The 15,464-nt window shown below is 38.7% G+C and overlaps 1 protein-coding gene across 4 annotated transcripts; it reads right to left on the bottom strand.

Annotated features, from left to right (window-relative positions):
* Positions 1-206: 206 nt before the first annotated feature.
* On the bottom strand, positions 207-11,866 carry LOC309503660 (uncharacterized protein). Of its 4 annotated transcripts, XM_082176439.1 has the most exons (9): positions 11,697-11,866; positions 11,505-11,585; positions 10,185-10,238; positions 9,239-9,304; positions 9,047-9,127; positions 7,357-7,410; positions 5,954-6,052; positions 2,143-2,221; positions 207-1,384 (listed from the first exon to the last, which is right to left on the bottom strand). In XM_082176439.1, exons 1-7 carry the CDS (start codon positions 11,760-11,762, stop codon positions 6,038-6,040), a joined length of 417 nt encoding a protein of 138 aa, XP_082032565.1. In that variant the 5' UTR covers positions 11,763-11,866; the 3' UTR covers positions 207-1,384; positions 2,143-2,221; positions 5,954-6,037. The 4 variants fall into 4 exon arrangements, with proteins under 4 accessions (XP_082032565.1, XP_082032564.1, XP_082032563.1 ...); XM_082176438.1 differs by lacking the exon at positions 207-1,384 and having other exon boundaries at positions 1,411-2,221; XM_082176437.1 differs by lacking the exons at positions 207-1,384; positions 2,143-2,221; positions 5,954-6,052 and having other exon boundaries at positions 6,910-7,410.
* Between the last annotated feature and the right edge of the window lie 3,598 nt (positions 11,867-15,464).

The following is a 15,464-nucleotide window of genomic DNA, read 5'->3' as shown; positions in this document are numbered from 1 at the left end:
AACGGCAGTGTACACTCAGTAGGTCATTATTGCAATATAAACACAGTCAGAGTGATCAACAAGGTATATCTTCATTTACCAGTCGAAGACGGAGCAACTTTCTGCTCTTATGTTTACTCGTGCACTGTCAAGGGCTTCATCATATCTGTCGCGGTACCGTCTTTGCAGCAATTATTTGACCACAAATACTGCATCGCGCGCTGTTGGCATCGAGCCTGGAGAAATGTATCCACACTTTTGATCGACATCTTTAGGGTATTGTGAGTGTGTGTGCTCGCGTCTCATTGAGTATGTGCGCGAGTTTGTGTGTGTGTGTGCTCGCGTCTCATATGAGAATGTGTGCGTGGACAGTTTGTGTGCGCGCGCGCGTCTCATATGAGTATGTGCGCGGAGAGTTCCCCGCGTCTCGTGTGTGTAGAGTTCACGTGTATGTGCGCGAGCGACTTTAGGCGTGTTGTTGTGCATTTCATATGTATTTGTTTGAGCACTGACGTTGACGAGTTAACCCCTTAGGTATCGAAATATGGTACCGAAAAACAAGTCATTTTTCGATACTCGATAGTATCGAGGCAATTCGGTCGGTACCTAAAAAGTATCGAACTCGGTACCCAGCCCTACATGTGTTTAGAGAATACTAAAGCATGTATTCTTCTGTACAGAGAATGAGAGAGAGGCAGAAATTGAAAACCCACGGAAAGGATCCTCAGCGGTCTTACACTGCTGGCATTCAGTCAGTGTGGCCAGTTTTCCTTTGGTTATACACTCACCGAAAGGATTATTAGGAACACCTGTTCAATTTCTCATTAATGCAATTATCTAATCAACCAATCACATGGCAGTTGCTTCAATGCATTTAGGGGTGTGGTCCTGGTCAAGACAATCTCCTGAACTCCAAACTGAATGTCAGAATGGGAAAGAAAGGTGATTTAAGCAATTTTGAGCGTGGCATGGTTGTTGGTGCCAGACGGGCCGGTCTGAGTATTTCACAATTTGCTCAGTTACTGGGATTTTCACGCACAACCATTTCTAGGGTTTACAAAGAATGGTGTGAAAAGGGAAAAACATCCAGTATGCGGCAGTCCTGTGGGCGAAAATGCCTTGTTGATGCTAGAGGTCAGAGGAGAATGGGCCGACTGATTCAAGCTGATAGAAGAGCAACTTTGACTGAAATAACCACTCGTTACAACCGAGGTATGCAGCAAAGCATTTGTGAAGCCACAACACGCACAACCTTGAGGCGGATGGGCTACAACAGCAGAAGACCCCACCGGGTACCACTCATCTCCACTACAAATAGGAAAAGAGGCTACAATTTGCACAAGCTCACCAAAATTGGACAGTTGAAGGCTGGAAAAATGTTGCCTGGTCTGATGAGTCTCGATTTCTGTTGAGACATTCAGATGGTAGAGTCAGAATTTGGCGTAAACAGAATGAGAACATGGATTCATCATGCCTTGTTACCACTGTGCAGGCTGGTGGTGGTGGTGTAATGGTGTGGGGGATGTTTTCTTGGCACACTTTAGGCCCCTTAGTGCCAATTGGGCATCGTTTAAATGCCACGGCCTACCTGAGCATTGTTTCTGACCATGTCCATCCCTTTATGACCACCATGTACCCATCCTCTGATGGCTACTTCCAGCAGGATAATGCACCATGTCACAAAGCTCGAATCATTTCAAATTGGTTTCTTGAACATGACAATGAGTTCACTGTACTAAAATGGCCCCCACAGTCACCAGATCTCAACCCAATAGAGCATCTTTGGGATGTGGTGGAACGGGAGCTTCGTGCCCTGGATGTGCATCCCACAAATCTCCATCAACTGCAAGATGCTATCCTATCAATATGGGACAACATTTCTAAAGAACGCTTTCAGCACCTTGTTGAATCAATGCCACGTAGAATTAAGGCAGTTCTGAAGGCGAAAGGGGGTCAAACACAGTATTACTATGGTGTTCCTAATAATCCTTTAGGTGAGTGTATGTGCCTTAAAATGTTCAATTGCAGCTGTAACTTCAGCATTTGACCAGCACACTTTTTGTCCTTTCCACAAGGTTTTCTATTCCTACCTCACATTCATTCTCTGTACAGAAGAATACATGCTTTAGTAAACTCTAACTATATGAGAGCTCATGTACTTACAATGGTGGTCATATTCTGATTTAAACCTCAGGTACCTTGAGGAACTTCAGTGGTTTCTCGATGGGCATCTTCTGAACACCTGTAGGAAATCAGTTATAGACAGATCAGAAACTCAGATGTAACTCAAACCTGCATCTAGAACTTAAAACTGGTTATACATCTGATATCTAAAAATTACATTTCAAATGACACTCATTATTCTGGAGATGGAATGTTGTGTTAAACATCTCCTTTTTAAAGTTTTTGACCAACATGAACATGATAAACTTATTGGTTTGGTACTGATTCCATTAATTTTGTTCTAGAAAAATTGTTATTTATAATAATATCTGATTATTGATAACTGATTTTTACAATTAATGGCAAAAGGAATGTTTAGAAATGTAATCTGATATTATCTACTGACACACTATAGCAGGGTTCACCAATCTCGGTCCTGGAGGGCCGCTGTCCTGCAGAGTTTAGCTCCAACCAGCTCCAACACACCTGGTTGAAAGTTTCTAGTATGCCTAGTGAGACCTTGATTATCTGGTTCAGGTGTGTTTAATTGGGGTTGGAGCTAAACACTGCAGGACAGCGGCCCTCCAGGACTGAGATTGGTGAACCCTGCACTATAGTATGATATATATATACATACACTATGAACAAAATTCTAAACGCTTTTGTTTTTGCCCCCATTTTTCATGAGCTGAACTAAAAGTTAAGACTTTTTCTATGTACACAAAAGGCCTATTTCTCTCAAATATTGTTCACAAATCTGTCTAAATCTGTGTTAGTGAGCACTTCTCCTTTGCCGAGATAATCCATCCACCTCACAGGTGTGGCATATCAAGATACTGATTAGACAGCATGATTATTGCACAGGTGTGCCTTAGGCTGGCCACAATAAAAGGCCACTCTAAAATGTGCAGTTTTGTGTGGTGTCGGGGGGTGGGGGGTGTGGGGTGTCGGGGGGTTGGGGGTTGGGGGGTGTCGGGGGTCTGGAAACAAGTCATTATCTGGTGTGACCATCATTTGCCTCACGCAGTACAACACATCTCCTTCGCATAGAGTTGATCAGGTTGTTGATTGTGGCCTGTGGAATGTTGGTCCACTCCTCTTCAATGGCTGTGTGAAGTTGCTGGATATTGGCAGGACCTGGAACACGTTGTCGTATACGCCGATTCAGAGCATCCCAAACATGCTCAATGGGTGACATGTCCGGTGAGTAATGGTGGCCATGCAAGAACTTTGCAGAATGGGGCCATGCATTATCATGCTGCAACATGAGGTGATGGTCGTGGATGAATGGCACAACAATGGGCCTTAGGATCTCATCAAGGTATCTCTGTGCATTCAAAGTGCCATCAATAAAATGCACCTGCGTTCGTTGTCCATAACATACGCCTGCACATACCATAACCCCACCATGGGCCACTCGATCCACAATGTTGACATCAGCAAACCTGTCTGCCATCTGCCCTGTACAGTGAAAACCGGGATTCATCCGTGAAGAGAACACCTCTCCAAAGTGCCAGACGCCATCGAATGTGAGCATTTGCCCACGCAGGTCGTTTACAACGACCAACTGCAGGTCGAGACCCCGATGAGGACGATGAGCATGCAGATGAGCTTCCCTGAGACGGTTTTTGACAGTTTGTGCAGAAATTCTTTGGTTATGCAAACCGATTGTTGCAGCAGCTGTCCGGGTGGCTGGCCTCAGACGGTGTTGGAGGTGAAGATGCTGGATGTGGAAGTCCTGGGCTGGTGTGGGTACACGTGGTCTGCAGTTGTGAGGCCGGTTGGATGTACTGCCAAATTCTCTGAAAAGCCTTTGGAGACGGCTTATGGTAGAGAAATGAACATTCAATTCACGGGCAACAGCAGGTGGACATTCCTGCTGTCAGCATGCCAATTGCACGCTCCCTCAAAACTTGCGACATCTGTGGCATTGTGCTGTGTGATAAAACTGCACATTTTAGAGTGGCCTTTTATTGTGGCCAGCCTAAGGCACACCTGTGCAATAATCATGCTGTCTAATCAGTATCTTGATATGCCACACCTGTGAGGTGGATGGATTAACTCGGCAAAGGAGAAGTGCTCACTAACACAGCTTTAGACAGATTTTTGAACAATATTTGAGAGAAATAGGCATTTTGGGTACATAGAAGAAGTCTTAGAACTTTGAGTTAGATCTATAATTTTGTTCAGTGTATATAACTGGCTTAAAACCATTTTTCTTTGGTGAAAATACTAACGTAAAATTGTACCACAATATATATTGGTTTAAAATAATAATAAACATGTTCATAAACACAAACTTGTTATGCTGGGTACACACCAAAAGATAATCAAGCTGATTTTGGGCCGATTTCCCCCTTCTGACAATCCTAGCTGTGTCCCGATTATCTTGATGGTTATAGATTATCTTATCAGATTTTCCCTTGGTGTGAGGCGTGTTAAGAGTGTCCGAACCTGATCGGAAGAACGTCGGAGCCGCCCTGATCTCGAATCGCAAATATTCAACATGTTGAATATTTACGATCAGAAATCCTGAAATGTGGGGGGAAGCCCAAGGACAAACGCGCGCATGCTCTGGAGATTATCACGTGAAAGGAAACAATATCCAATCAGAAAGCGAGATGAAGGAAGAAGGAAGCATAACAAACGCAGTCATGGCGGCACAAAGTGAAATTGATGTGGACAGCAGAGATGGAGGATCAGCTTGTTGATTTGTGGAACAAATGTTTACACAACGTGTTGTGTAAAACTTTTCCAAACACTATCATTGCAATTTCTTCCTGCATATCGTCCGCCATGCTTATTCTGAGGTCTCTAGAGTGTTAACAGTCGAGACTCTGATTGCATGGTCTTTAGGGTTGGGTATCTAGAACCGGTTCCAAAATGCCAAAAACAGGGGATTCGATAAGACGTGCGCACTTCAATTCCGCTTATCGATTCCTTACTTTGGTGATGCTCACATGCGCGAGGTGAATGGCAGTGAGCATTTGTTTACAGTTGTATTGATCTGCCAGGACCTGCCTGCCGCACATGCGCTGTACATTATATTTACGATGGCGGAGCGCAGCAGACGTTCAAAAGTTTGGTTAAGCTTTTCAAAAAAAGATGAAAATACAGCGAATTGTATCACATGCAAGAAAGACATTTCATGCAAGGGAGGAAGCACCTCCAATATGATGAAACATTTGCTGCAACACAGGGTCAATTTGAAGGAATGCAGCGCATTTGATTCGGTGCGATCTCTCAACAGCAGTACCACAGGTTTCCACACACCAGATAAAGCTACTAGCAGCAGCAATAGCAGTCTCTCACACTCAGGTACAAAACTAGAGCCGCATAATTCTGGATAAAATGAGAACCAGTTTTGTTTAAAATAGAGATCATGAATAAATACATCAGACAATTAATACGAGTCGAGTCTATAATTCCTTAAAGTGTTATATATATTGTATTGTATATACAGTATATTGTAAATTAAGATGCATTGTCACAGTTTTACTGGTAATAGCCTAAATGTAACAAGAATAAAAGGTAGAAAAAAGTATTTGCTCTCTTTTTTCTCTCCAATAAATATTGGAATCGAAACCAAGAATCGTTAAGAACCGGATTCGATAAGCAGAATCGGAATCGTTAATTTAAACGATACCCAACCCTCACGGTCTTTTCACATCATGGCACACCACACACTATAGGAGCAAAACGGTTAAATCTAGGATTTTTTGTCCTCATGTTTGTGGTCTATCACATTTTGAAAATCTTATAAGATGTAAAAAATCTTTTGGTGTGTAACCCAGCATTAGTTGACACATACCAACATTACTGGAGACGCCTGCAGCTCCAGCAGGAACATCACCTTCAGAACCGCTTTCATCAGGATCACTGGCATCAGAGTCCGTCATACTGATCTCATCTTAAAGAAAAAGAGACATTTAAAACAAGAACATCTTCAGTTTAACCTGTATTCAGAAGTCATTTATGAAACATGACAAATGGCACCGTTTAATAATAATAATCATATTAATAACAACTATAATACTTCACTAAGATCACTATTATTAGAATTATCGCCTAGACAGTGATATACTAATACTGTCAATGAAAAATTAATATTTTATAATGAGTAAATTATTTTACAATAAGAGGTTATAATACTTTCTTAATTTCTTCACTTAAGCTGTTATACTGGCAGAAACCTGCAGTTTAAGTGAAAACAGGTTTATAAACGCATCTTATTGCAAAATTGGATTACCACAAAAAATGTGGATATAATGCGAATGTGAAAATAGAGAGTAACTGGTGCTGGTTGCATTCCCAAATGCATGTTAAACTTATGGCACATGCAGAGATGGAGTTCACTGCATTCATTCCCTGTGAAACGAGGCATGGAAAAAGCCAGATAATGAGCTGATCGAGCGAGCAAAGTGTGCTCTTCAGTTTGAAACACGCAGCACAACAGACTACAGACTTACTTTCTTATCGTCTTTTGCGATTTGATAAGGGCATTAAGCCATGTTGTGCTTTTGATTTTAATATGTTTGAGAGATGCTTTGCCAAAGCAATTGCGCAAAAAACAAAGACAATTTATGTTATTATGAGGCGTAAAAATATTTTCGGTTCTTTTGGTTCAAACTGTGGAGGGACAGATTAGACTGTGGTGGGTCACTAGAGTAAATTAATGGTAACACTATGAATTTTACTCCTCCCAAAAATGCCAAATAATAAACAGGTGAGAGCGTATTTTTGGCTATATGACACGATATAGTGAGATATGACAGCGCTTCTGCAACACGCATCACTGCAGATGAGTAGCTGAGGATCTCTTCAGCATGCTGATGCACAAAATACAAACTAAAAATAAATTAAAGTAAGTCGCAGATGCTCAACACACAGTCATCTTCATTAAAAGTAGTGAGAATAAATGATTTTACCAGTGCTGATGCTACTCTCTCTCCTATTGATCTTAAAATTAGCTGATACAAAAAATGCTGCTCATAGCGGTAGCTTTCGATGACGTGAACACCGTTAAATCTGATATAGCGCGGGAAATGAAGATCGGATTTATGTCTGTTTTGTGCAGACACATTTATGTGGCCAAGTGTAAATGGAATTGTTTTGACAATGAAATGACCAGGTGTAAAACAGCCCCAAAGATGATGTGAAAAAGTTCTTACTAGACTAGCATTTCCTAAAATGATGCAATGCTCTTTTTATTACCATCTCAACACAGTCTTGATCCTCCAATGATGATTGTTCCTTCTCAGGGCTCACCTGAAAGCAAGGCAAAGAAAGAAAAAATAAACATCTATTAGATACAAAGGATTCAGAGATTCTCCAAATGAAGCAGCACAGATACTTGACTCCATTAACACTGACTGATCACTGTCATAAAACATAAAATTAAAACAATTTCACATTATCAATGATATACTTGAGCAAAAGAAGGCTGATGACGCCAAACTAATTCAGGTATGATGGGACATTTCAAACAGTGACTTAAGATTTAAAACACTGTGACATAAGTTGTAATCAAGTATAAAGTTAAAACCCTATAAATATATGGTCATAACCAATCAGGGATGCATGAAAATAATGCTCATTATTAATGTTATCATTGTCAATCCGATAAGAAAATTAGTCCGCTATATTAACACTAATAAATAATGGATTACTTCCTTCAGCTTCAGATGTGCGCTGTTCACCATGATGGTTTTGAAATGTTTGAATCACAAATCTGTGAAATCAGCGCATTGTTACAGGGAGAGTTCGCTTGTGGAATTGTAAGTTGTAATATTTTTTATTTTTGTTATATATCTGATTTATCTCATATAGGATGCATTTGGCTGAGTTAATGAGTGCTGCAGTAAACACTTCACTGTAGGCCTACCGGTGGTCAGCAAAACATTAATTATGATTGGGACTGTCATATAACACTATAATGAGCAAACTATTGCATTAAAAACGTCGTGAATTCTTTGGGTTTAGTTGCTGTGTTTCAGCGTGTAGTCCTGGGAGGAGCGCATCCACAACAGGAGTTTCACTATGTAATAGTTGATTACTATTAATAATAGCTCAAGTTAATCTGTGCATGATTTTGTGCAAGTATAAGTTGTAATATTGTGTTTCTTTTGTATAAATATCTAATTTATCATATATAGGTTGTGTTCCGTTGAGCTAAAACCATCTAACAAAGCCTCAGTTTAGGGGTGTTCCTTCAGCTCTTTAGGCCATTTCATTTTAAGTTTAATGTTGTCTAATAACTTGTTTGCATTTTAATTTCATTTGATTTATTATTATTATTATTATTATTATTATTAAGGCAATAGATGTTTTGGTAAAACTTCACAATACATATGTTATTGCATTAACTAACATGAACTAACAGAGAAAAACTTTTGTTAATGTGAGTTAATAAAATATGTGAGTTCATGTTAGTTCACAGTGTATTAAATTAACAGATACAACACTGGATCCTAAAATGTCTTGGAAAATGTTGAGATTAACGTTAAGTAAGATAAACATTAAGTAAATCCTGTAGAAGTATTGTTCATTCATTGTTAGTTCATGTTAACTAATACTAACAAGATGAAACTTTTTTATAAAGTATTGCCATTTTTTTATAAAGAAAGTTGGAAATATGAATGTAAAATTCATTTTAAAAGTTAAGGAATCTTACATTAGGCCACTGTACTGTATATGTTTGATTTATGTTGAAGTGTTTGGGACATTGGCTTTAAATGATGTGCGTTTCGTTTTTGTAATCAGGCTTTCAAAGTATATCAAATTTTGGATTTAGATTCATCGGCTAATATATCAGATATCAGCTTTCGAATATAAAGAATGATCAGTTATCGGCCCAAATGTTCATATCGCTGTATCCCTAATTTGATTTCCAAAAAAACAATACCTTCTGTACATCTCTGACTTCTGACTGGGACGGGGACGGACTCTTCATTTCGAGAGTGGAGGGTTCAACCTCACTGAGAGTCTACAAAACATAACATTAGACATGAAACAGTGGTGTAAATATGTGAACACTAGATCTCACAGATGTCTCTGCTTCGTTTGCTCGTTCTCTTCCAGCACAACTCTCACTTACCTTGTCTAGTCCCACAGTAAGAGCAGCACAATCACTGCCTGATGACCACTGGCTCTTATGGCTCATCTGAGAATATGAAATTAAGCGTTACATACAGAAACACTTCACCTAAGAGTTTAAAAAAAGCATTATAAATGGAATATATAAAGGATAATGTACAGTCAGTCAGTAATTAATACAAAATAAACTGACAGGATAATAAGGGTCCTGATACACAGCTACCTATCAATAAATATTTGCACATGAAATACTGATTTGAGATAATATACAAGATTACAAAATAGTTAAAGTTTTCAAATCAATATTTCAATATTTAAATGCTACCACAAGGTAATGTTCACGGCTTTTATGCATCACATTACATGTGTTTTCATTCCAGTGTGTCAGGTTGTGTGTAGCTTTACACCAGTTTTATGAGGACACCGTTTTATGAGGACATCATAAGAGCATGTTCCTGATGTTTGACTTGACTGAAGAATCTCAGTGTGTTGTGTAAGTTTAACAGAATCCTGGTCTATGAGGACACTAGATTTATGAGGACATCATAAGAGCATGTTCCTGATGTTTGACTTTGACTGAGTGTGTTGTGTAAGTTTAACAGAATCCTGGTCTATGAGGACACTAGATTTATGAGGACATCATAAGAGCATGTTCCTGATGTTTGACTTTGACTGAAGAATCTCAGTGTGTTGTGTAAGTTTAACAGAATACTGGTCTATGAGGACACTAGTTTTACTGGGACACTGGTAACTAGATACATTTGGACGGCACTGAGTTCAAGTGTGTGTATGTATGAGAGTGATACGAGACATTGCGCCTGTGCTAGATGTACAGTAAGTGATCGTGACTCACTTCTTACACACACAATCATAATTCAGGGACTGATAACTGTGGCAAATAATCTGTTTCTGAGGAAACAGAGTTATTACATTAACTTATTGGATACCTTTAGAGTTGCTGTATCTTGTTCAGGTTTCATCTGATTCTTCAGAGTTATCATCTGAAAAAAAAAAAGTTGTAAAAATATATAAAAAAGACAAATAAATACTAATTTTAGTATCACTTATTGACAGCCAAACAGAGGTTGCTATTTTTTACCAACTTCAATGATTATATTTAATCTGACAAGCACAAATAGTTTTCGCTATTGGTATTAGCCACAATGAGCTGTGAATTATGGGTTATCAGTATCGATCCTAATATTCCATATGTGTGTCCCGGTAAAACTAGTGTCCTCATAGACCAGGATTCTGTCAAACTTACACAACACACTGAGATTCTCCTGTCAAGTTAAACATCAGGACATTGCTCTTATGATGTCCTCATAAAACGGTGTCCTCATAAAACAGGTGTAAGACACACACACACACACTTGACACACTGTAATGAACATGCATGTAATGTGATGCATTAAAGCCATGAACATTAACTTGTAGGGCTGCACAATGTATTGCTTTATCATTCATACCCATCTGTGGTAGTGACATTGCAGTATAGGCCTCTGTGAAGTCAGGCTATATAAAGACTCTGCCGTGTTATTTTACAGTTGATTCCTCAAGTTCTGTACCTAAATGCTGTTAGACTTACCTGGAATATATGAGGCATTGTTTATTTCACATCTTTGTTAATTTTTTTTATCTCTGCTTGCAATTTATTATTTTCTATGCAGATGCAAACCCCTACAAAATCACACCAATCATTCTAGAATGATTAATTATTTCCAAATAGAGCTATTCAATTCATTTAGTGAAATTGCTTTTCATATTGAAAAACTTTTGTTAATGTGAGTTAATAAAATATGCGAATTCATGTTCGTTCACAGTGTATTAAATTAACAGATACAACACTGGATCCTAAAATGTCTTGGAAAATGTTAAGATTAACGTTAAGTAAGATAAACATTAAGTAAATCCTGTAGAAGTATTGTTCATTCATTGTTAGTTCATGTTAACTAATACTAACAAGATGAAACCTTTTTATAAAGAAAGTTGGAAATATGAATGTAAAATTCATTTTAAAAGTTAAGGAATCTTACATTAGGCCACTGTACTGTATATGTTTGATTTATGTTGAAGTGTTTGGGACATTGGCTTTAAATGATGTGCGTTTCGTTTTTGTAATCAGGCTTTCAAAGTATATCAAATTTTGGATTTAGATTCATCGGCTAATATATCAGATATCGGCTTTCGAATATAAAGAATGATCAGTTATCGGCCCAAATGTTCATATCGCTGTATCCCTAATTTGATTTCCAAAAAAACAATACCTTCTGTACATCTCTGACTTCTGACTGGGACGGGGACGGACTCTTCATTTCGAGAGTGGAGGGTTCAACCTCACTGAGAGTCTACAAAACATAACATTAGACATGAAACAGTGGTGTAAATATGTGAACACTAGATCTCACAGATGTCTCTGCTTCGTTTGCTCGTTCTCTTCCAGCACAACTCTCACTTACTTTGTCTAGTCCCACAGTAAGAGCAGCACAATCACTGCCTGATGACCACTGGCTCTTATGGCTCATCTGAGAATATGAAATTAAGCGTTACATACAGAAACACTTCACCTAAGAGTTTAAAAAAAGCATTATAAATGGAATATATAAAGGATAATGTACAGTCAGTCAGTAATTAATAAAAAATAAACTGACAGGATAATAAGGGTCCTGATACACAGCTACCTATCAATAAATATTTGCACATGAAATACTGATTTGAGATAATATACAAGATTTCAAAATAGTTAAAGTTTTCAAATCAATATTTAAATGCTACCACAAGGTAATGTTCACGGCTTTTATGCATCACATTACATGTGTTTTCATTCCAGTGTGTCAGGTTGTGTGTAGCTTTACACCAGTTTTATGAGGACACCGTTTTATGAGGACATCATAAGAGCATGTTCCTGATGTTTGACTTGACTGAAGAATCTCAGTGTGTTGTGTAAGTTTAACAGAATCCTGGTCTATGAGGACACTAGATTTATGAGGACATCATAAGAACATGATCCTGATGTTTGACTTGACTGAAGAATCTCAGTGTGTTGTGTAAGTTTAACAGAATCCTGGTCTATGAGGACACTAGATTTATGAGGACATCATAAGAACATGTTCCTGATGTTTGACTTGACTGAAGAATCTCAGTGTGTTGTGTAAGTTTAACAGAATCCTGGTCTATGAGGACACTAGATTTATGAGGACATCATAAGAGCATGTTCCTGATGTTTGACTTGACTGAAGAATCTCAGTGTGTTGTGTAAGTTTAACAGAATCCTGGTCTATGAGGACACTAGATTTATGAGGACATCATAAGAGCATGTTCCTGATGTTTGACTTGACTGAAGAATCTCAGTGTGTTGTGTAAGTTTAACAGAATCCTGGTCTATGAGGACACTAGATTTATGAGGACATCATAAGAGCATGTTCCTGATGTTTGACTTGACTGAAGAATCTCAGTGTGTTGTGTAAGTTTAACAGAATCCTGGTCTATGAGGACACTAGATTTATGAGGACATCATAAGAGCATGTTCCTGATGTTTGACTTGACTGAAGAATCTCAGTGTGTTGTGTAAGTTTAACAGAATCCTGGTCTATGAGGACACTAGTTTTACTGGGACACTGGTAACTAGATACATTTGGACGGCACTGAGTTCAAGTGTGTGTATGTATGAGAGTGATACGAGACATTGCGCCTGTGCTAGATGTACAGTAAGTGATCGTGACTCACTTCTTACACACACAATCATAATTCAGGGACTGATAACAGTGGCAAATAATCTGTTTCTGAGGAACACTGGTCGCATGGCACTGCTTAAGCATGGAAACCCTGAACTCACCTTTATAATGATTGCTGAATCTGCCCTGGAGCTCATCTTTGTCTGTAAACGGCATGTCCTCTTCCAGATCTTGATCTTCTCCTTCACTGACTCACTTCAGTCATCATCTCATGTGTCTGCGCGCATAGAAAAAGACTCTCATTAATCACGACCATTGCATTTCATTTGACATATTATTCAAAAAGCTTGTTTTAAATAAATTGATCAATTATGGTAAACAGCATTCAAGTTATTTTAATACTTTATTATTATATGATATTTAAGGAATATGTTAATTGATAATAACTATTCATTCATAGATTTCATTCACAATTGATACATTATAGGCAATAATAGTGACAGTATTAATAAGACTGAATCAGACTGACAGTTCTAATAATATTCAGAGTATATTTTATTATAGTCAGGAGTAATATGAGCACATATTTGTGTCTTAATGTGTTTAAAGCAAGCATAACTGTAGTAATATTAACAGTAGCATATCAGGATACTGTACTGGGTGAAATAGCCTCCCCTTCACATACTGTAGTCATGACAACGCGTTATTATGATGGCTAGACTATTTTATGAGATCAGAAAAGGTAGCAGTTACAAATATAGTGCAATCGAAAACGAGTTTAAAATGACAAGCATCGCCTATTCCCTCATGTCAGTCTGTAAACAGAATCACTATAGGTCCGCTAGCACCGTTAGCATCACGCGCTAGCTGCTTTCTAACTGTAAAACGAGCAGCGAAGAGCATACAGAACATGCACAAACAAGCCAACCGGACCCACATGCTATTAGAGAAGCAATTAAACAACGTTATAACTTACCTTTTGGATAACAGTTGCCTTCATCAGGTCCACAGATGTCTTCTCAGGTGCAGAGTTTGTCCAGTCCAAACAGGAAATGACGTGACGACGAATGACTACACCTCTGATTACGTTGTACTTATCATAATATAAACGGGATTTTATTTATTTATTTATCATATATTTAATGCAAAATTAATAAATTACAGGCAAAAATACTTAAATAATTAGTATTTTGCATTAAGTTGCTACACATTTTAAAGCTGATTGAAGCTCCGCCCACTGGCGCCATCTTGTTTTCGCGATCTCCCGCCTACCGGTACCGATCTGACCAATCACTAAAGCTGATTGAAGCTCCGCCCACTGGCGCCATCTTGTTTTCGCGATTTCCCGCCTACCGGTACCGATCTGACCAATCACAGGCCCCAAAGAATACACTTGTGTAAAAGATGCAAATTTTGGATGACGCGGGTGTAATACCAGGACCTGGCTACAGGGGCGCACTCTCGAAATCAGGGATACACTGTGTATGGTAAAATTTCAGGGTTTTGTGGTATGTAAGGACATGGCGCCAAACTTTGAGAGGGAGCTTCTGGAACGTAGTAAATGACATCTACGCTGTCGGATTTATGAGGACATGGCCTCTGTCCTCATAAACCCAAATGTCCCCATAGTGCTGGTGCGTATTCAGGTCAAAAGTCCTCGTAAACCACAAAAACAAACACACACACACACACACACACACACACACACACACACACACACACACACACACACACACACACACACACACACACACACACACACACACACACACACACACACAAAGTTTGGTGTCAGTAATAACTAAAAAGAAAAAAAAAAGAAAAATTTCTGAAGGATCATGTGACACTGAAGACTGGAGTGTCTTCAAAATTCAGCTTTGCCATGACAGGATAAATTACATTATGAAACATACTGAAATAAAAAACAGTTATTTTAAAGTGTAATATTTCACAATATTACACAAAAATTTCACAACATTTTTCTCTGAAAACAGTTGACCAGTTTTACTTAGGAAAGCTTTTGGTCTGTAAGTTGAATCACACTTACTTCACATGTAAAAGAGTCTTTACATTGATTTTACTTTCAACCAAGCGTTATATTGCGGTTTGTTAATAAAGTTACCAGCCAACTGGCAAGTAACAAGCATTTGGAGCTTAGTGACTGTTAATTCTAGACACTGCACACACATATCACATTTACTCAAGTCATACTAGCTTAAACACACACACCTCACACATGGCTGCAACATGAGTGACCAGACTGGGAAAATTAGGTCACCTCAATAGAGAATAATTGGCAATACCAGAGGAGACAACAAGCCGTCAGACAAACTGCAGCACAGCGGGAGATCAGCAGAGGGGGAACTTTAGAGAGTAAATCTCTCTCTATCTCTCTCTCTCTCTCTCTCTCACACACACACACACACACACAGAATGAGGTGCTGAATTCTCCCCTGGGTCAGGAAGCCATTCAGAAAGAAAAAAGAGGACTGAGAAAAGAGTCTGAATAATGACACTAGAAAAATGAAATGACTTGTGACCGAAGAATGGAGT

This window comes from Leuciscus leuciscus (assembly GCF_965113295.1).
Source record: "Leuciscus leuciscus genome assembly, chromosome: 7".
Lineage (NCBI taxonomy): Eukaryota > Metazoa > Chordata > Actinopteri > Cypriniformes > Leuciscidae > Leuciscus > Leuciscus leuciscus.
Note: the sequence above shows the minus strand (reverse complement) of the source record. Positions and strands in the feature narration are given on the sequence as shown.

Bases quoted from the DNA above. Each gene is read 5' to 3' on its own strand.
- LOC309503660 (XM_082176437.1), bottom strand. From the start codon at position 11,762: ATGAGCCATAAGAGCCAGTGGTCATCAGGCAGTGATTGTGCTGCTCTT. The intron at 9,305-10,184 runs GTATCCAATAAG...TCATATTCTCAG, and splicing joins AAGATACAGCAACTCTAAAG to ATGAGCCATAAGAGCCAGTG. The intron at 7,411-9,046 runs GTATTGTTTTTT...CCTTGCTTTCAG, and splicing joins AAGTCAGAGATGTACAGAAG to GTGAGCCCTGAGAAGGAACA.